This window comes from Vespa velutina, chromosome 15 (genome assembly GCF_912470025.1).
Source record: "Vespa velutina chromosome 15, iVesVel2.1, whole genome shotgun sequence".
Lineage (NCBI taxonomy): Eukaryota > Metazoa > Arthropoda > Insecta > Hymenoptera > Vespidae > Vespa > Vespa velutina.
This window is the reverse complement of record NC_062202.1, coordinates 1498753-1521252: the sequence shown is the minus strand read 5'-3', so window position 1 is coordinate 1521252 and position 22500 is coordinate 1498753. Positions and strand designations below refer to the sequence as shown.

Sequence of the window (22500 nt, the reverse complement as noted above, 5' to 3'; positions counted from 1 at the left end):
TAGAGAGAGAGAGAGAGAGAGAGAGAGAGAGAGAGAGAGATCATACATATCACGTAGTATGGTCGGTAAAGCAGCTACAAAAGCGTACGAAACGGAAATTGAGCTGACACTGTTATGACCAATTCATTTCCCGTCCCTTCCTTGATGCTCGACGACTTCTCTCATATCTCTTCTCTTCGTCCTGTCACAACTTACAACGTTTTGCTTTTTCTCCTTCCGCTTTTTCCTTTTTTTCTTTCCTATGTTTTTTTTTCTTTTTTTTTCTTTTTTTTTTTTTTTTTTTTTTTTTACTACCATCCCCTCCACCACTCCTCACCCATCGTCCAACGTCCGACCATCTTAATTTTTCACATGTAAACTCTCGCAGAGCGTATCCGTTATGCAATTGGAATTAAAAGGGAAGAAGAAAAACGAAAAAAATAAAAAGAAAAAAAGAAAAAAAAGAAAAAAGAATAATTTTAATTACATTGGAAAGAAAAAAGAGAGAGAAAAAAAAAAGAGAAAAAAAAAAAAAAGAAAAAAGAAAGAGAAAAAAATTATATAGGCTTGATTTCTTTTCTCGATCATTTGATCGCGTTCATTGCCGCCGATATACACACGTAACAAAATCCTACCCGCCCACGTGCCCACACACACACACACACACACACACACACACACATACACAGACACATCAAAGATATTCCCTGTGTATCCTCTTATCCTTCGTTCAAACGTAAATGAGCCCTGAGGCTGATTGTTGAAAACCATTTACGTGGAAGTTCGACTGTTAATTAATCCCAGGACGAACGATATATTCGCTTTGAATTTCCACGTTATTCCCTCGATTCGTGTGACTTGAAAGTTTTTAGACAATTTTAGCTTTGAAATACGTTTCGTTCGAAATACGAACGAATAACTTTGAAAATAAATATATAATTTTCATTGTGTTATTGTAAATTACGAATTAAAGTTGATTACAAATGAAGATTAATAGTATTTAAGGAATTACTTTTTTTCTTTTTTTTTTCTTTTTTTTTTTTTTTTTTCTCTCCACATTTCTCATATGTCATGAGAAAAATCATTTTGAAATTTCAATCGATTACAATTTGATATCATTGTAATATAACAATGTCAATATTATTATTAATAATTGTATTAATTAAAGAAGATATATGACGATTGTAATCTCGAATGATTTTAATTACAAATATAGAGTATTATAGTTATCTACTTATATAGTATTACACGTTATTCGTGCTTTTCAACTTTATGTACTTTGATATTAAATTGCTTTGATAGATCATCGTTGTACCGTGATAATAATCAGTTGCTTATGTTTTTACCTGTGAAAAAGAAAAAAAAAAAAAAAAAAAAAAAAAAAAAAAAAAAAAAAAAAAAAAAAAGAAGATGAAGAAGATAAAGAAAAAGAGATACAAAATAAAACTAAATAATAAAAAGAAAGAAAAAGAGAGAAAACAAAATAATATAAAATATAAAAAGAAAGAAAAAGAAAGAAAACGAGATAATATAAAATTAACACGAGAATTAATCTTTGCAATTAATATCCTGTTAAAACATTGATGATGATAATAATAATAACATCATCGATATCAATAAAGTTTATTTACGATTATTATTGCATAAACATCGTTTGTCAACTAAAAACACAACTAATTTAAATCGATTACTCTAAAAGATATATATTTAACAACAATATTTTCTAAAATTCTAAATAATCATTTATTAGTATTTTATCATGCATTATCTATTTCAAATTAATCAAGAAATTTATTATTGCCTTACTCTGTCTCTCTCTGTCTCTCTCTCTCTCTCTCTCTCTCTCTCTCTCTCTCTCCCTATCTAATTAATTAATGTGAAAGGAGTATTCCATAATATCTTGCAAAAAGAAAAAAAAGAAAAAAAAAAAAAACAGAAAAAAGTCATTGCAAAGATCGGATCATCATAGTATATGACATTGCCATTCGAACTATCTGAAACATTGAAATCAAGAAACATTGAAGTTTCTACAAAGTAAAGTGAATTATATCAAAGTTCCCAATGAATTTAACGATTGATTAAATAAATCATGTTTCATCAATCTATAGTTTATCAAGATATATTTTCTTACCTTACCGTAAAACTCGTAAGACATCTTGTAAGATTTACCAACGGATATATAAGACTCCTCTTTACTTTTTAATATTAAAAATAAAAATAACTTTTGCAATTTTATTGGCAAATCGTACCATGGTAACGAACAGCTATAAAATCATGAAAAATATTTGCTCATTCAATTATGTTAATTATCAAAATGAAAAATAATATATCTCATCTTATAGGTTCAATGATATATATATATATATATATATATATATATATATATATATATATATATAATAATAATATTATTTGATAAATATATTAATCTATGATATGATTAATATATTTGATATGATTGATTAACAACAATACATAGAAAAAAATTATTAATTGTATACTAATTAATTTAATTTGTATACTAACTAAGTTTGATTTTTTAACACACACACACACACACACACACACACACACACACACATATATATATATATGTATATAAGAAAATATTAAAAATATACTTACATGGTTATGTAAAATTTCATACTTCCGTTCTTAACTTTTTGACCGACGTAAAAGATAATAAAAATATATAACATAGAGGTGATAATGTAAGTTATTTCTACGCAAGTGTTTAAAAATGTTTCCTTAGAGAACTCTTGCAAATGAAGTATCTAAAAAAAGGATAATAACAGAACTTCTTATTTGAACTTGACAAATTATTAATTTCATATCTCTTTTGTCTTTTTTTTTTTGCTTTTTTTTTTTAATTTATTATTTAACACTTACGTGTAAAAAATCGATGGTTATGATCAATACTGCCAATCCACACTGAATTAGAAACGTGAACTCCCAATGGCGATTTATACCATTTAAATATCTTTGTAATCAACGATATTTTATTTCGTTTATATGTCAAATGAAAATTGTCTTTTCTTTTCTTTTCTTTTCTTTTCTTTTCTTTTTTTTTTTTTCTATTTTTCTCTTTTTCTAAATACAATCAAATACTAACCGTAGGACCATCTTGTGAATCTTTATGCCACGAATCAATTTCTCGTTCATATCTCTCTTGTCCTTATCCTTGAATGCCATCGTAATTGTATATCTAAAAATTTCATATTCGTTATAAGTAGATAAAAGGAGAGAATAGGAAAATAAGAAAAAAAAGAAGAGAGAAAGAGAGAGAGAGAGAGAGAGAGAGAGAGAGAAAGAGATAAAGAAAAAAATTCTACTATTTTTCTCACCCAGCTATTTCCAAGAAAGTGCATACGTGTTGTACGCTATATATCGACGTACTATAGGTACACGTCAATATAAATATGAACATCACGGATGTTACAATAAAAAATATAAAAAGTTCTATCAAATATTTATTTATGTCGAAGGGAAAATACAACGGTATAATCATCACGTCGGCCATATCGTACTTTAGGTATAACAATATTAAGACGCTAGCCTGCAAAGCGATGAAGACAATACACGCAAAAGCTGTAAAATTAAAAAAGAAGTATTCTTCTTCTCTCTCTCTCTCTCTCTCTCTCTCTCTCTCTCTCTCTCTCTCTTCAATTTGTATTCTTTTTATCTTTTCTCCTTTATTTTAATTCTTACCGAAAAAAAAGAAAGTGTATTGCCTACTCTGAAGACTATACGCCTGAGCGATATTCACTTCATCTTTGGTTTTCAATATTTTCCAACAGTCCTCTGACAGTTTCCAACACGATTTAAACTATGGGAAATGTGAAAAAAAAAAAAAAAAAAAAAAAAAGAAAAACAGAAATAAGAAAAAAAACAAACAAACGAACGAACAAAGAAAGAATGAAAGAAAGAGAAAAGAGATAAGTTCAAGGATCATGCAAGAAAAAAGAATAAATACAAGACTTAATATTAATACTTCTTCTATTTTTAAATTCAATGCATTGTAAGTATCGATAATGCAGACGGTCGGTAAAATGTACATGAAAGATTTCGTATAGGATGAAATACTTCGATCATTCGTCGTATAAATTTCGGTGATCTACGGAATCAGATTATAATACAAATTTCTTATTAAAAATCGTTCATTTTATACGTGCAATTACACAGATATATATTAATTCCATTTGTCATTCCTACCTCGGAAATTAATATCAAAAACAAATCGACATTGTAAATGATAATTAGGAGGATTCTTCTTAATCTCGATTGATATGGCCATAGACCGACGATATTCAATAACATTTTTATCGTTTTGAAATGTTCCGTCATGATCTTATTCAAATCGAAAACTTTCAATTGATCGTACGACATTAGGAAAAGTAAAATAGAAGAAAAAAAAAACAAAAAAACAAAAAAATAATAAAAGAAAAAAGAAAAAGAAGAAAAAAGAAAAAAAGAAATTTAAGAAGTAGAAAAAGTCTTTTAAGAAAAAGAAAAAAAATATTAATAATTCGCAATACTTCGAAAAAAGCTTAAGATGCTTCCCTCTCGATTTATCGAAAACAACTGCAAAGAGAAATGTTTTCTAAATCCCCTTTTCAACTTTACAAGCTATCGTAATTATCGTTAATAATGAATAGAATTTCAAAGGAGGTAAAGGAAGAAGGGGACGGACGGACGGACGGACGAACGGGCGAGCGGGGGGGGGCGGGGACGAAAAGGAGATATAGAATGCTCGAAGTAACTCGATAGTACTATAGGAAAGATTTAATGATCTCAACGTTTGCGTTCACCTGATAGACGTAACCGGTAATATCGTTTTATAATAGAGTCATCGATCGTTAATAGTCGAGACTATAGGGCGGTTTCACCCCGTTCCTTTTCCTATAATTATCTCCCCCTTTTAGAATTACCTTCCTCCCGTTAATTCGCTATTTTTTTTCTCTTTTCCCCTCTTCTTTTTTCCCCTTTCTTATTTTTCTTTTATTTCTTTCTAATTTTTTAATTTTCTTTCTTTTACTCCTCCCCTTCCCTCCCCTCTTCCCCCTCCCCATTCCCTCTCTCTCTCTCTCTCTCTCTCTCTCTCTCTCTCTCTCTCTCTCTCTCTCTCTCTCTCTCTCTCTCTCTATGAAATCTTTATTATTCGAGAAAAAAAATGTTTGTCAAAAGTCTCGAAGTGTTCGTGTCGTAAGTACATTCAGTATATGAAAAGTTTAAGGAGAGATGAAGTTTAAAGGAGAGAACAAAAAAAAAAATGTGGATTTTTTTATCAAAACCTCGGCATTGTTTTTGCTTTTTGATTTTGATTTTGCTTTTGGTTTTGGTTTGATTATTTTTTTTTTTTTTCTTTTTTTTTCCTTCCATTTTATTTCCTCTTCTTCTATTCATAACTATCGACATAACATCGTATTTTTGTTAAATATTCAAGATAACTTTCATATCATTCATTTCATGGATTTTATGACCATTGCGTAAGAAGCCGATTTTTGTAAAGCCTACGTAAAAAAGGATTACAATAATATTAGTAGTGATGATAATAATAATCATAATAATAATAATAATAATAATAATAATAATAATAATAATAATAATAATAATAATAAATATACTAATAATAGTAAGTAGTTTTAAAACGACATATATAACATACCAACATGAGAAGTTCGTACGAGAGAAACTGAACGTTTCCAACAGAAATGTAACACGGTTTTATACTTCTCATCATTACAAGGTAAAATAATTTTCGTGTTTTAATTGGCAACGTGTACCATGGCGTTGCATATCTGTAATAAATGATTTCTTTTCTTTTTTTTTTTTCTTTTGTTTCCTTTTTTCTCTTTGAAATTAAACCTGTCAAAATTTATTTTCATCTTTTGTATATCCGTGTGTGTATGTGTGTGTGTGTGTGTGTGTATGTGCGTGTGTTTATGTTTGTGTTTGTATTTGTGTTTGTGTGCTCGCGTGTGTATATTTTCTTTTCTTCTTTTTTTTTTTCTATTTTTTTTTTTTTTTTTTTTTTTTTTTTTTTTTTTTTTTAATTTTGCATTTTACTAGAAATATACTCACGCTTTGTTGAAAACGTCAGCACTGCAATCGATCACCAATTGACCGATATGACCGGTGAAGAACACGAAAATCATAACCGCAATAACGTAAAATACGTAGGTAACAATTTCGTCGAAATTTTGCTCGGCCATGTCCAAAGTTAGAATCTAAATGACAGGTTAATGGGAATTATCGAGTGCCGAACCAATTGAAATCTTTTTCAACGTAAATGTCTCTGACTGCATTTGACGGCTATACAAATCGCAAAGAGAAAGAGAAAGAGAAAGAGAAAGAGAGAGAGAGAGAGAGAGAGAGAGAGAGAGAGAGAGAAGAAAAAAAAAAGATAGAAGATTGGTATGATTTTTATGTTGGACGAATCCTGTATACCTTTTTCTTTTTTCCTTCTTTTCTCTCTCTTTTCATCGCTAATGGTTTCTTATCGATTTCATTTAAGTACACTTAAATAGAGAGTAAGAGGAGAGAGAGAGAGAGAGAGAGAGAGAGAAAGAGAGAGAGAGAGAAAAAGAGATTTCATGTGTAAACAAGGAAAAGTAAAAAGCAAAAAAAGAAAAAGAAAAAAACACACACACACACATACACAAAATAATTCGCATTACTTACAGCAAAAATTTCGATGGCGAGTATAATGAAGGTTAATAAAACTTGAATGAATAAAGCCCATTCGTAATATGAATTCACGAGATTGACGAAACTTAAACATTAATATACGACAAATAATAAATTAATTTCATTCGTTGAAAATATAAACGTATTCTACTTGTAATGATTATTAAACAATGATATATATATATATATATATATATAGAAATTATTCGACAATAAGAAAAATAGATTTTCCATTGTTTGTTATACTGACTTTATCGCTCTTTTGTGACATTTCACACCACGAATCACTTTAGCATAAAATTGTTCGGTATCGTAAACGTGATATTCATCATCCTCCTTGTTTATAATATTCTCGAATAAATATCTAAAAAAAAAACAATATACATATATATATATATATATATATATACATATATACATATATATATATATATATAAGAAAAAGAAAATTGATTTGAGAAGAAGCGAAAAAAGTTAAAATTTCTTTTTTTATTATTACTATTATTAATGTTTTTTTTTCTTTTTTTTTTTTTTTTTTCTTTTTTTTCGTAGTTAAAACTTTTACCCTGCAATTTGAAATAATCCACAGACGTGCTTCATGCAAATCAAAATCAATGGATAAAATGCCATTGATATTGTACCGACCACCGTTGATACGAAGAAGGCTATTAAAATCATGTAAAAAAAATATTTTTCATGATCGAAGAAGAAAACTGCAGGGATGGGTAATTCGCGTGGTCTGGTTTCGTTTAATGGTACAACGAAATCCAAAAGTGCAGGAGCCATTGAAAGAAATATCAGAAAATACATCGAGAGATAGTGAACAGCTGGAAAAAAAAAGAAAAGAAGAAGAGATATATAATATTATATTGTCGAATTATTTTCAGATCTCTTTGACTGTTTTTTTTTATTTTTTTTATTTTTTTTTTTTTTTCTATTAATAATTATATTACCAATTTGAGTCGATGATTGTGGAAATGCTTTAAATCGTGCTTTGAATATAAATTCAATTGATACAATTAATGAGTAAATATAATTATTGTTGGAAGATAATTTTTTTATACGTATAATTAACAAATTTTCAAAATTTTTAAAGAGAGAGAGAGAGAGAGAGAGAGAGAGAGATAAAGAGAAAATATATTTTTTAATATCTCAAATGACTTAAAATACTTTCATAATAAACGTATCAATATTTTGAATTAATTTCGTTTAAATCGATCGTTTAAATAATTTCGATTAATAATATATATGAATTTGGGCTCCGAGTAAAAATAGTTACTTGGAAAAAGATTTTAAATTCAGCACAATGATGAATAGATATGTGTTTGATGTTACAACCTTCGCTCGAGAATGAAAGTTTCAAGCTTTTGAATGAACAAAAGTGTTTGATCCCTACCGGCTAAAATTACAGTGAACATTTTGCTTTCCTCTGCGTGCTCCTGCATAATTCCTCTTTCTCTTCCAACAGCAAATATACTCCAGTCATACTTGATGTGTTCCAAAATCATTTTTACCTGGGAAAGTCAATATTCTTTTTTTTTTTTTTTTTTTTTTTTTTTTTTTTTTTTTCGATATATAAATCTTTTTTTACACGCAGCTACCAATAAATTTCTTCGATTTAATATACTTGAGTTTTATTATTGCAATAAATTATCTAGATTTTTCTTTTTCTTTTTCTTTTCTTTCTTTTCTTTCGAAATTATTATTTTCATCCAACTTATAGAATTTACGAATGATACTCAAAGTATATCAATCGATTAAATTTTATTTTCAATATTTAACTAATCCTGTCAATACAATCTATCATAATTATTCGCGTTTACTTAGCTTTCATTCATTTAAAGATTACGTTTTATTTAATTTAGCATGAATTTTTTTCTAAGAAAAAAAAAAAAAAATTCTTTAACCCTCTATGGACCGAATTTTTGTTTTAAATCCAAGAAAAAAAAAAAATTAAATTAAGATTTATGCACTATCTCATGAAAAAAGTTATAATTATTTGATAAAATCTCGATAAATTAAAATGTGACCTGAAAGTTACACGGGCCCATAAAGGGTTAACATTTATATAAATATATATATATATATATTTACGTACTTTCTCATTGTTGATGTACATAGTATAATAACCCTCTGCTATGGCAACACTCGGCAAAAAAAATATGCACACATCTATTATGGTTTCCATATTGACGTTCGATGCGATCATTGATATCTGAAAAATCAATCGTTTCATTATTAAATAAATAAAGAAAATAAATAAAGAAAATTAATAAAAAAAAAAAAATAAAGAAAATAAAGAAAAAAAATAAAGAAAATTAATAAAAAAAAAAAAAAAATAAAGAAAATCGTCTTATAAATCGATAAAATTATATACATATACATATATATATATATATATATATATATATATATATATATATATATATATATAAAAGAAGAAAAAAAAACAAACAAATCTACGCACTTGTGGGATCAAAAGACAGGCAAGGCATATCTTGGCTATTATCCTTAAAAAAAACTTTCTCTTTTTATCCAAAAACGGCCACAATCCTACCATTGATAAAAAGATACGATTTAATTTGTAATGGCTATTCTCGAAGATGTCCATCTCGATAGGACGATCGAAATGTGTCTGATTGGTTAACTCGAGGGAAAAAAGAAAAAAAAGAAACATATTACCTCGAGTTCTACCTCGATCTATTATTTCTTTCTTTCTTTCTTTTTTTCTTTTTTTTTTTTCTCTCCTTACTATTCTTTTTGTTTTTTCTCCTCCCTTTTGTTTTCTTTACTTTAAATAATCACGAGACATTAGAAATAATACGTAGTATTATCGACGAACTACGTTAAAAAATTGTAATTATCGAATTATACTTGATAAAGCGTTAGAGACTTCTCGATAAGACACCACCAACATCGTGTAATAATGTTTTATCGATCGGGAACATCAGCAGGTGTTACTCGTAATTATTGTTCCTGACTATCTTCGTCTTGCCTTGCGACTTTGTAAAATTGTCACGGCTATTAATTCACCCTCCTCTACTTTCTCGTAGCACATGCGCATTAAACTATTACACACATTATCGTTATCATTGTACGAATGAGTTAACCACAGCCAACATCTAAAGACAAGACTATAATTCGTAAGTACGTTAAAACGTCTAAAATTTATAAAATTTTTCTATTTTATTTTCATTAATATAACAATCGATGGAAATAATTTATTTCAAGGGAAGAAAAAAGAAAAAAAAAAAATTTATAAACAAAACTATAAATATTTTTTAATGGCACTCGATTGTCGAATAACAAAAAAGAAGTTAATTCTATTTTTATTCGATCGAAAAAAAGTTTCATGAATATCGTCAATGAATCGAGATAATTATTTTCGAAGTATTATTCTCACTTGCATTGGTGCGTAATTTTTCTTTTCTTTTTTTTTTTCTTTTTTTTTTTTTTTTTAATAATCTTTTATATATATAAAACATTTATTCGTGCGTATCATTAATTAAGTACAATATATTAATCTAGGACGATGTTTCGCGAATTGGATAATTATTGGAAATACGAGTATTCGTATTTGTGATAATACCTGTTGCTTCGTTCCTATGCCATGCTATCGAAGCATAATGTGATAGTGACAGTGATTGAAAATATCGTGCTGTCGTTTTTTCTATCAACATATTTTATTCCAAGATCGATTAATTAAGTTTGATATCAATATAAACAATTATATCAAATATTTTCAATATGTTCAAGGATAGGAGGGAAAAACAAAATTCGATAGAACGAAAAGTCTATATAAGATATGTTAAACAAAAGTTCGACGTTTTAATTCGTAATGATAATTATACTTCAACATAAAACCACGTTTATGCATATGCATACGTATTTTCTTTTGTTTGTTTTTTCTTTTTTTTTTTTTTTTTTTTTTTTTTTTTCCTTTTCTTTTTCTTTTTTTCGTCTAAACATAATACCGTTCTTTGATTCTTTTGTTCATTGTTAAACATGTACGAGTACTAACGAGGAAGATCAAAGGAAAAGCAAACGAAAAGTAAAATGGTAGATAGCTAACCGCATATAATTAGTAGTGCAAGCAAACTCTGAACGTAGATCAGACAGCATAAAATTCTTTCTCGTAAAATTTAGATCACTTAAAATTGCACGATATTTTCTTTCATTCTCGAATTTTACCTTATTGTGCAGTTTATATCGGATTTTTTATTATTAATTAATAAAAAATATCATTGCATTGTTTTTCTTACCTTTTTATTTGTTTGTTTTCGAGTAATTCACGTATACTACTAAATATATATATATATATATATATATATATATATATATATCGTGTTTATTTTTACGAAGTGATGATGAAAAAAAAAAAGAAGAAAAGAAAAAAAATTACAAAGCTTTCCTTTCATTTCATTTATTCATATAATATCATTTTAAATCTAGTTTAAATTTATTGTTAGAATTTATCGTTAAAAGTGATGAAAATTGCAGAATAATTTTTCTCTCACGCAGTAAGGAACATATTATACGTTCTTTTTAAAAAATTCTATAATTTTATTGCGATCTCAAAGTAATAAAAATCACGATGCACAACGTTTTCCGTATTTTCGTTTCGTATCAAACTTCGTTTGCGATTTTATCGCGTCAAGAAAGTTATTAATTACATCATATTACGCGTTATAAATGCATATCAATGTGATTATTATTTAATTTAAATATAATATATCGCATGAGAAAAATCAAAATTAAAATTAATTGAAAAATTATAACGTCCAATTTACACGGACTTTTTCCCAAAGAAAAGTTATTTATATTAATGACAAATGCATCGAAAACATTTTTGAAACACTTTTTTCAGTACAATAACGAAAACGTAATGATTTTCAATATCCCATTTCATTGATTTACCACGAATAATATTATGAATCGGAGTGCACTTACACGAGGTTAATGGCTTATGAAACGAAACGATTCGACGACACGTTTATTATCGCCTGTTCCCATTTATGACTTTTATATCTACGAGAGAGAGAGAGAGAGAGAGAAAGAGAGGACACATGCTCGTAACGAAGTCAATTAAATTAGGTGGAATTACACAAAAGCGTAGAGAATGCGTTGAGCCGTTTACACGGACGCAAACTCGGCCCGATCATTAATTTCTATTTCACGATAATATTCTATTTCGTCGAAATTTCAACTTAACATTATCTAACCTCTGCTTACATAATTACCGAATATAATTTAAAAAAAAAAAAAAAAGAATAATACAAATTCTCACTCATATACCTTGATATATTACTATTAAATTATTTCTATCAATATTACGATAAATTTTAACGAGATAAATAATATATCAAAAGAAATATTTTCGTTTTTTGTGCTATCGATATATTCATATTTATAGATGAAAATATTTGTTTGAAAAATTGTATTCTTTCATTAAATATAAAAAATCATCGTTATCGTTTCTTTTCTTTCTTTTTTTTCTTTTTCTTTTTCTTTCTTTTTTTTTTTGAAATATATAATTTCAATTTATCTTCATATAAAAAATTTATAATTGAAGCAATTTTATATAACGTGCTCAAATATCTATCCATCAAATATAAAAATTAATAAGACTTATCTGTTATATACGTATATAATAAGTATATATATATATATATATATATATATATATATATATATAAATAAATATTTACATTGAGACACACACACAGACACACAGACATGCGCGCACCAATCTAATGTTTAGAAATAAGGGATGAAGGATCAATTTCACTAGTACGTTCCGGAATTGATATATATCAACCCTCGACGATACACAAAGTTACATATTTAACCAGAAGACAGGAAGGTTACTCGAAATCAGACCGGAAATGAAAGGAAGAGCGAAGTGAGCTTAGACGACGAGAAAGCCCCATAAGGGAGAGAGCCACTGACGTGCCGTAAGATTGATTGGAGTCACGGGATGGAAAATTAACGGTCGCTGGTGGTCCAAAGGGCGGGATGGGCGAAAGGTACAGGAAGGTAGACAGTAGTCTTGACAGTGGTGAAAGGGGGATGGTAGAGGGAGTTGGATGCACACTGCATACTAATTTCGAGAGTCACCTGTATTTCCCCTCGAGACTTTGTGTTGTAATTTTCTTCAATGAAACGTCTCCGATATCTTATATAATTTGGAATTACTTTTCCCCCAAAAAAAAAGAAAAAAAAAAACAAAGAAAGATAAACGTACACACACACACACGCACACACACACACACACACATACACGCACAAATAGACAGACTTCTTTGTGATTGTAATTATCTCTTATTAAATGTCCCAAATATTTTATGTAAATTACAATTAAAAAAATATTTATTTATATATATAAATATTATACTTAAACGTACACACAGGGTCGTCTAATTTGTACTTTCTTTGTTTGTTTCTTTTTTTTTTTCCCCTGTTCTACTTTATTTTCTTTATTAGTTTTTCTTGTTTTACTTCATCTTTTTTTCTTTTTCTTTTTTTTTTTTTTTTTTTTTTTTTTTTTTTTTTTTTTTTTTTTTTTTTCCTTTTTTCGAGAATATCGAAATGAGAACGATCGAACACGATAGAGTTAATTGCGCACATGCTTTCTCACAGAATGGAAAAGCTCAAATGAGTTTTGCTTATTCATGCAGCGATCGCTCATAGAACGAACAACGACCACGAGGCTCGTCAAACATCGCATACTGAATTTGAAGGCTCCACGAATGGCCCACTGCTTGTTTGTCCGAGTATCTACTCAGAATGAATAATTTCGTTGAATCGTTATTCACCGTGAATCGTTCAGCATTTAATCGCACCCATCCGAAAGTACGCTCTGACATTTTTTCATTGTCGTCGTCGTCGTCGTCATCGTCGTCATCGTCGTCGTTTAGAGATTGCCTGAATTGAAAAAAAAAAAAAAGAAAAGAAAATCAAGTATATCAAGGGACAATAATTCAGTTCGTTCGCGTCCTTTTCCATTTTTCAAATTTTTATTCTACACGAGAAAAAAAATTTTATCATCGTCTGCTCTTCAACGTAAGTTCTCCGATAATAACGAGTTGCACGAAATTATTGTTTATTTACTTTGACCCTTTAACCCACGATAATCACAAGATCAAAAGTTGTCTTCATTAAATTTTCTCGAAAAAGATATTACTGTACAATCTAATTTCTTCATCATTTCCATTTAAATATTAACATTAATTATAAGAGTATGGTTATTTATAAGAAACGATTCTCTACAATTATTGATAAATTATAGATTTATTTAAATAAATTAAAACCATTAATATTATAATATGCTTAAAAGGAATAAATCATAGGTCAAGCGTATAATCACTTTTATATCGAAATTTTCTATAATCTATTTAATCTTTTTCTTTCAAAAAAAAAAAAAAAAAAAAATAATAACAAAAATAACAAATAAAGAAGAAAGAAGGAAAAAGAAAAAGAAGAAGAACTTGATTCTTCGTAAGTACTCGAATGAAATAAAAAAGAAAAAAAATTACAATTAAAAAGAACGATAAGGATGTCTAGACTATGATTGCTCGTTAATGGATCCATGCATTTCTAGTTGCGTTAATGTGTCGATCTATACGTACGTAATTATCAAAGAGAGAGAATGAGCGAGCGAGAGAGAGAGAGAGAGAGAGAGAGAGAGAGAGAGAGATATCTGCAACGTGAGACATTCGAGCAGTGGTAAAAGGGGTTGAAGGGATGAGAAGTGAAAGGAAGGAGAAGGAGGAGGAGGAGGAGGAGGAACAACGGCGTGTGTACACGCGTCTATCCTTAATTGAATCAAACGGCCGACTATCTTCGGTCGATATGTCAGCTAGGGATTCCGTCACGAGTAATTACAGACGTGTACCAAGAGAAGCTGCAGGCAAAAGCGCCTACGAACCTACCTATTGTTTCGAGAAATTGGGTTAATCGAAATCCTCTTTCAGATTCTTTTTTATTTCTCTTTATCCTTTTCTTTTTCTTCTTTCTCCGTTTTTTTTTTTTTTTTTTGGTTTTTTGTTTTTTTTTTTCTTTTCTTTTTTTTTTTTTTTTAACGAAGCCAAATTATTCCTTAAGTTCCTTAAGTGAGAACAGCTCTCGGGATTTCGAAGAACTTACGACTTTAATTAGGAAAAAAAAAAAAAAACAAAAAAGAAAATAAAAAAAGGAAGGGACAGAGAATGAAAAAAACAAACAAATAAATAGGGAAAAGAGAAGAAAGAAGAAAGAAACAAAAAAAATCCCTAATTTCTCTTAGTGAGAAATAAATAGTGGGTTGCTTTTAATTTTACTCGTCGATTCGCTAAGATACGGACATTATCCAAAGAGTTGTGAATGATAAATGAGCATTTCTTTTCGTCTCCGATATTCACGGATTTACATGACCTGGATAATATATATTAGATAAAATCTAAATAAACAAATAATGAACGAAAAAGATAAATAATCAAATTTTTCTCTGACTTATCTTTATTTAGTCGAGCAACAGAAACAATATTTTATTTAAAAACAGAGCAGTGAGGAAGATTAATGTGAACTTTTGTTTTCACATCTGGCGGAGATTCATGCGGTAAGTCACGCGGCCAATGGGATTTATTAATGAAACAAATAAACAATAGCTTGGAAAAAAGATGGTTAATAATCAACTAGGATAACTGATCTCTACGCGGGGAAAAATTTTACGAAAAAGTCGTGAAAGATAAGCGAGAATATTTTTGTTTGTTAAATTCATACGGTTAATGGATACCATTAATAAAATAAAACAATACCTAAAATAAGAACAAAAGTATGAGGATAAATCCTCTCTAACTAATTTTTAAATGAAGTTAAAAAATTTTGCAAAAGATCATAAATAATATAATCTTTTAACGTTCGTCTATGTAAATTTCATTCGAAGTTTTGATTAACCAAGTTAATGATTATAAATAAATTATGAAAAGAAAAAAAAAAAAAAAAAGAAAAAACAAAAGAGAATTAAAAGAACAAACAAACGAAATAATATTCAAGACAAAAATGGGCTTTATTGATTGATCGACAACATAACGTGTAAAAAATCATCGTCGTACGTTCTTAACGATTTACGGAATATTCTCCTTGGGCTTTCCCTGCATCCAAAACGCTTTAATTGGAATTAGTGCACCGGGTAATATTTGAACAGCTACCAAGAGAAGATCGTCGTGCGGTAACACGCGCGCGCGCGCGCGCGCGCGAATGGGACACAAGGTAACAAGAGGAAGAAATTGGATGGAACCGTTGACGGACCAAGGGAAAAAGGATGGATGCTATTAGACTAATTAAGGCGCCTTAAGATTTTAACGAGTTCACTTACCTCTCTTCCTCCTCCTCCTCCTCCTCCTCCTCCTCCTCCTCCTCCTTTTACTCCTTCTTCTTCTTCGTCCCTCTGGTCAGAGCCAAGCAACTTGTCAAAATATTCGCATGTGAAGTGGAAACTTTTACTTTAAGTGAATTGAAATGTTATGTTTCTTTATTTAATGCTTTTAAAAAAAAAAAAAAGAAAGAAGAAAAAAAAAAAGAAGAAAAAAAAAAAGAAGAAAAATACATACAAACGTGTTATCTGCGTTTGAATTAAACGAAAGAAAATAGGAAAAGAAAAAAAATTATATTAAGCCATTGTTCTATTTGACACAAATTTACTAATGAAATTTGAAACGATTATTTATTTATCTGAACATCTTCTTCACGTAAATACACACGCGCGCGCGCGCGTGCACAGACACATACACATACAAAATAAGAAAATATCAATATTTATTAAAATAAAAAATTATAATTTCATTCTGATTCGAATCATTCTTAGCGTCCTGTTCATTAACAAAATATTCTCTAAGTTTAATTTCTTATATAAAATGACGTGTAACACTTTATATATATAAAATGTATACATATATATATATACATTTCCTATATATATATATATATATATATATATGTATATATAGGATAGAACAAATCGAGGAGCATACGAAAAGAAATTCACCAATAGGAAGTAAAATCGTATGAATAATAGGTTCATGCGCGTCGTTAAAGCCATAAGCGTTTTATTAATCGTAAGTTCGCGCAATGAAAGGTCAATGCATGGAGAGCAGTCGCCAGTGGCGGGAGTGGCCAATCATCAATCAGCCGAGCGAAGTTAAATGGTCGGGACAACGGGTTTTAATATCCCCCGAGAGAAATAAAAGTTAGCGCGATAAATCAAAAGTGAAAAGTCACCGCCTGTGACTCTCTCTCTCTCTCTCTCTCTCTCTCTCTCTCTCTCTTTTTCTCTCTATCTCTCTATCTTTTTCCCTAAACTATCTCTTTTTTGTATCTTTTTATACTCCATCCTTTTTCTGTCTGCCACTCAGCCACGCACCAAATGGCAAGTTCCTTCACTTCTCTCTCTCTCTCTCTCTCTCTCTGTCTCTCTGTCTCTCTCTCTCTCTCCTTAAAACATCTTATACTCACACACACACACACACACACACACACACATATATATATATATATGTGTATATATATATATACACAGACACATGCTATGTCTATCTCTTTCTTTCTCCTTCAACATTTCTCGGAAAACTCGAAGAGATGATAAATGAATTCCTCGACTTTTACCTATTTATATCTATGACCCGAAATGGCCCTACTACCTGAGAAATCGGTTAATTTCTTTCCAACGATCGCTCAACGACACCGAGACGACACCTATCAGCTATCACCTTTGAGATTATTTGTGGATATAATATTGTCCTCTTCTCGGCTTTTCCCCCCTCCCTTCCCCTCACTTCCCTTTCCTTCCCTTCCCTTTCCTTCCCTTTCCTTCCTTCCTTTCTTCCATCCACTCTTTTATTTTTAATACTTTAAATCTCATTCGATTGATCAAAAAGTGTATAGAAAAAGTATATCGAATATACATTCAACTGTCTCTATTTTATCCAAATAATATATAATATTATACAAAAGTAGAGAATTCATTACACGAGCGACGAATTAATGATCTTTTTTCATTCGGGATTTTTATTTATAAAAGTATCACTTTTTTTTTCATTAGAAACGATAGATTCTAAGATAATCAAATTGTGCGCGAGGAAAAAAAAAGTCCCGTATAAAAATATCCAACGGACGATCATAATTTCATCCCCTATTACATCCCGTCCTTCCTTTTTTTTTCTTCTTCTATTTTTTTTTCTTTTTTTCTTTTTTTATCTTAAAGATTAGGATAATACGAGACAGATTGAAAAGTGTACAACTTTTTCTTGCCGATAAAAAATCGATCGTTATGAGTTATTTTCGATTATCCATATACATACATACATATATATATATATATATATATATATATACTCGTATACAAAAGAGAGACATATAAAATGTATGCCACTCTATTTTCGAACATCACGCAGACAGTACGAAATTATTTCCGGATCCGTTCGATCTTTCCGTCACGTGCCCCGAGCGAAAATCTTTCCAAGAACTTTCTATGTACTTATCGTATAGTCTTCCCCTATTACGTATGCCTTATCTAACCTGTGAAAGTCACAAAATTCCTTGCTAAGTTCGCCGAGATTATATCCTACGGGGAGCAAACTTTAGATAATGGGAAAGAGTGTTTCGAAAATTTTTACATTCGAGATATTCTCCTCTCTCTCTCTCCTTCTCTGTCTCTCTCTCTCTCTCTCTCTCTCTCTCTCTCTCTCTCTCTCTCTGTCTCTCTTGCTCTTTCTCTCTTTTCCTCTTTCCCTCATTCACCTTTTTTTTTTTTTTTTTTTTTTTATTTTTAATTTCTTTTTGAGGAAAGAAGGAAAGCTCATCGATAGGATACCCTTAATGTATTTTTTACTCCAGACCATCGTTAGAAACCTTACCTAACTCTACATCCTTTAATATTCCTGTCACGTTCTATTTAATAATTACTGCGAGCTTGGATGCGATAAAAAAAAAAAAAAAAATGGAAAAATAAAAAAAAATAAAAAAGAAAGGTTTTTTTAACGACGAAAGAGAGAGAGAGAGAGGGAGGGAGGAAGAGGGACAGAGAGAGAGAGAGAGAGAAAAGAAAAAAAAAGAAGTCGAAAGTTCTCTGACAGTGTTACATCGACTAATAAAACGTTAGTATAATGCTCTTGCAAAGAAGTATAACGAAGCAAAAAGTCTGAGAGAAGATAAGACGGGAAGTACTTATAACGAGCTACTTCTAATTAACCATCTTGTACTCAAGGCACTCTTAAAATGTGAAGTTAAAGATTACCATCGACTTGGGCACCACCGTCGCCGATTTTACTGCCTCTTTTACACTCTCCCCCCCCCCCTTTCTCTCTCTCTCTCTCTTTCTCTCTCTAGCTTTTGTAACTATATATATATATATTTCAAAAGTATTTCATGTTTACTTTCGCAAAATACGCCTACGCAATTTTCTTTCTACGCGAACTCGTCTATAAACTTTCTAAAAGATAAAAAATCAAATTTACATTTGTCAATATAATTGTTATCAAAATCCTATAACTAGAGTTCGAATAATATCACTTATATTTTTTATTGAACATAACTTTTTGTCCCCGTAAATCTAAATGTTAAAAACTTTAATTCAATTTTTAAGATGAATTAATGTCAATTCCAAAAAAAAGTAAGAAAATATATGGAACATAAAACTTCGTTTATTATAATTGAATTATCACAAAATGTATGCATAAATCGTTCAACGAAAATGATCGTTCATCGTCTTATTATCATCGATTTATTATAAAATGCTCGACGAAGGAAAAGAAAAAGAAAAAAGAAAAAAAAAAAAAAGAGAAAAGAAAGGAGAAAGAAAAGAGAAAGAAGAGAAAAGAGAAAAGAAAGAAGAGAGGCAATTTCTTGAAGAAAAAGAAAAAAAGAAAAAAAAGAAAAAAAAGAAAAAGATAAAAACGACAGAAAACGAACAAAACGTACGAAACAAAAAATACAAGTCCAGTAGCCATGTCTTCGAAAAATTACTGACACGTTTCTCCCTTGTATATTAACCGATGTCCGACTAGATTCTGGTTACTACTACTACTACTACTACTACTACTGGAGCAAGTAGTAAATTCAGACGAGGAATACGACACGTGCAGGACGAATGACGAAATTAGGAATAATTATTCAAGTATATTCGCCGAGACGATGGTAAGGGACGCTACGAGATTGTAAGAGGTGGCCAACGTGAGAGAGTCGAAAAGAGAGAGACAGAGAGAGTGAGAGAGAGAGAGAGAGAGTGAGTGAGAGAAAGAGAGAGAGAGAGAAAGACAGGGAGGGTGAGAGGGTTGAAACGGAGGCATGAGAATGCTCAGGAGGTAAAATATGATCTCTAGTTTGGCCGGCCTCGGTCGACGCCACGATGGCTAATACGTTTCAGGACGAAGTTAGTAACAGGTGGCGCGATCCATAACTGTTCTTGCTCCTTTCACTATACCTCTCTCACTCTCGACCAACTCTACTACCCTAAACTCAACTAAACCTTTTCCTTTCTCCATTAAAGAATTAGATAGGAATTATCTGTCTATATGATGATTTTCAATGAGCAAACAAAAATATTTTTCTCATTCTTAAGTCAATTTGTTAAACAAAAAAAAAAAGAAAAAAGAAAAAAGAAAAAAGAAAAAAGAAAAAGAAAAAGAAAAAAAAATCTATCTTCCAAGATATTCTATGATACCTTTCGAGAGCACGTAATTATTTTATATGAAATTATAAAATTTTCTATATATTTTTTTTTCTTATTGTTTTCCTTTTTCTTGTTTTATAGAATCACCACCACCGAGCACCAGTCCAAGCCCGTCGACCACTGAGATTCCTAGAAAAGGTGAGTCGTTTATCTCTATGCATTTTTGTCGATTTATAATTTGTAAGAATGACGATGATGATGGAATGATGGCGATAAAAATATGCAAAAATGGTCTATCGAAATTAATAACACGATTTGAAAAAGTTAATTAACGTATATATTTATTGATTTAATCTGACAAATAATTATTTAATAATCGATGAAAACGAAAGGAAAGAATAATAAAGAAAAAAAGATAAATAAATAAATAATGATAATTATTGTGAGCAATTGAAAATAATTTTACTTGGAGAAAATTTATAATACTCGAAGAAACATATCTTTGATTAATTATTATTACATATTAACGATACAAATTATACAAAGAACTTAACGAACCTACATATTCTTTATCAGAGAAAGAGAGAGATAGATAGAGTGTGTCCTCATAGATTTCTTCTTTGTGTTTCCTTGCAAGCTTTGTTTCTCTCTTTATCTTTTTCTCTCTCTTTCTCTCTCATTCTCTCACATCTCACCGGTACCATTTGAAGTCACAATTAACGTAAATTGCATTATCCAATTTGAATAGTGGGAACAACGGTGTTTCCGGTTGTTAAGTACATCGGCACGTTCCGCTTTATACGATTTCATTAGAGACGGACAAACTCCGGTGCTTCTTCATTATGCGCGATGCAATCATCTCCTTTCGCGTTAACAACGTTACGTGACACATCGCGTGGCGTTGATTTTGCGCGTCTCTACTTTTGAAACTCGTACGATGAATATAACGTCTAGTACGTATGTACTAGGTCGGTTAATACATTACAAAGAACACTAACGAAGTAGATCTTTCAACGAATACAAAATTCTTTTTGTTATTTAACATTTCTCTGATTGCCAGACTCTTTTTCATAAGCATAATTCGTAATTTGTACATTTTACAAATGTCCTTTTCTTCGGTTTCAATCGTGAAAATGAACGATGTATTTATTACTATTAAGAATCATTATTGTCAAGTCATTTTTATTTGTTTTAATTAATAAAATAATTTATGTATTATATTCAAGTAATATAGGAAATATAAATATTATCGTACGAATAACGACAAACGTTTATTATTTATCATAGAGAGTAATCGTAATTAATTGAAATTATTTTATAAATACTGAAGCAATTTAACTTTGTGAATGATGCAGTTCTCTTCTTTCTTTTCTTTTCTTTTCTTTTTTTTTTTTTTTCTTTTTCTACAATCGACGATTATATCTATTTTATCGATAATAATACGTTTCGCGTATGTCTGCATGCGATTCTTTCTCTTTCTACTTTTTCTACTTTTATTATTTTCTCTTTTTTATTCTTTTCAGATTGGGAACCGATAACGGAGCTGAACAATTCCGTTTATGCGAATCCAAACTCATTGACGATTCACAATGAAAAGAGTATGAAAATGAGTGAGTAGACAATTTAAGATACACTTTATCCATAATAATAACAATTAGGTCATATTATATCGTTAGTATCGTCGTTAAAGTCAGATATGAAATAGATAAGATAAGATAAAGATTGTGAAAGGTGAGAAATTTTCTCTAGTATTATGTAGTACATATAAGCAGAAGAGCTATGACGTTTTCTTTCTTGTTTTTTTCCATGGATAAAACCTACTCGAGTTTACTCGCGAAACGCATTCTCTTCAATCTTGATCTTTTTTCGAACGAATGCATCGATCACTCGGACGTTTCTCGTGGGAAATTCGAGAAAAGGAAAAGGCGGCCGTAGAAAACGGCCGAGAGTTGAGAGATTCGTAAGAAAAACGCGATTGAGACACCCAAAAGAAAGTTTCAAAGAAGTTTTACTTTTCGGATAGTCAAAATAAACGACGTTTACGAAATTTAATGTAAATTACGAGAGTGCCTTCAAATTTCAACAATTTCTTTTTCTCTTCGTTTTCTTTTTTTTTTTTTTTTTTCATTAATATATTAATTTGTAATAAAAAAAATATATATATATATGTGTGTGTGTGTGTGTGTACC

The 22500-nt window shown here is 29.8% G+C and overlaps 3 protein-coding genes across 9 annotated transcripts in view; 1 reads left to right on the top strand and 2 right to left on the bottom strand.

Moving 5' to 3' along the window:
- The window catches only part of LOC124954626 (neurotrimin-like), a 275085-nt gene that overhangs the window by 239032 nt on the left and 13553 nt on the right, over nt 1-22500 (top strand). For all 5 annotated transcript variants that reach the window (XM_047507842.1, XM_047507840.1, XM_047507841.1 and 2 more), the window contains 2 exons: nt 20453-20509; nt 21835-21921. In XM_047507842.1, the coding sequence (XP_047363798.1) occupies nt 20453-20509; nt 21835-21921 (144 nt within the window). The remainder of the gene's footprint in view (nt 1-20452; nt 20510-21834; nt 21922-22500) is intronic.
- Nucleotides 1752-5408, bottom strand: LOC124954629. 2 transcript variants are annotated; one of them, XR_007102595.1, is made up of 6 exons: nt 4788-5015; nt 3688-3805; nt 2869-3184; nt 2605-2753; nt 2111-2243; nt 1752-1973 (listed from the first exon to the last, which is right to left on the bottom strand). XR_007102595.1 is itself a non-coding variant. In XM_047507846.1 (6 exons), exons 1-6 carry the CDS (start codon nt 5276-5278, stop codon nt 1923-1925), a joined length of 525 nt encoding a protein of 174 aa, XP_047363802.1. In that variant the 5' UTR covers nt 5279-5408; the 3' UTR covers nt 1821-1922. The 2 variants fall into 2 exon arrangements, 1 of the variants encoding a protein (XP_047363802.1); XM_047507846.1 differs by lacking the exons at nt 3688-3805; nt 4788-5015 and adding an exon at nt 5271-5408 and having other exon boundaries at nt 1821-1973; nt 2869-2959; nt 3092-3184.
- The window catches only part of LOC124954627 (odorant receptor 22c-like), a 49576-nt gene continuing 32376 nt past the window's right edge, over nt 5301-22500 (bottom strand). Inside the window, exons 1-9 of one of the 2 annotated variants that reach the window (XM_047507844.1) lie at nt 9134-9912; nt 8765-8881; nt 8063-8180; nt 7232-7493; nt 6917-7030; nt 6661-6751; nt 6061-6206; nt 5645-5777; nt 5301-5489 (exon numbers count right to left, since the gene is read on the bottom strand). In XM_047507844.1, coding sequence (XP_047363800.1) covers nt 5439-5489; nt 5645-5777; nt 6061-6206; nt 6661-6751; nt 6917-7030; nt 7232-7493; nt 8063-8180; nt 8765-8881; nt 9134-9343 — 1242 coding nt within the window. In that variant the 5' untranslated portion in view covers nt 9344-9912 and the 3' untranslated portion in view covers nt 5301-5438. Of the gene's footprint in view, nt 5490-5644; nt 5778-6060; nt 6207-6660; nt 6752-6916; nt 7031-7231; nt 7494-8062; nt 8181-8764; nt 8882-9133; nt 9913-22500 lie in introns of those variants that run through there. The other variant, XM_047507845.1, reaches the window with a different exon arrangement.

Bases quoted from the DNA above. Each gene is read 5' to 3' on its own strand.
- LOC124954629 (XM_047507846.1), bottom strand. The intron at 2,960-3,091 runs GTTAGTATTTGA...TTGATTACAAAG, and splicing joins ATTCACAAGATGGTCCTACG to ATATTTAAATGGTATAAATC. The intron at 1,974-2,110 runs GTAAGAAAATAT...TCAATGTTTCAG, and splicing joins CTTACGAGTTTTACGGTAAG to ATAGTTCGAATGGCAATGTC.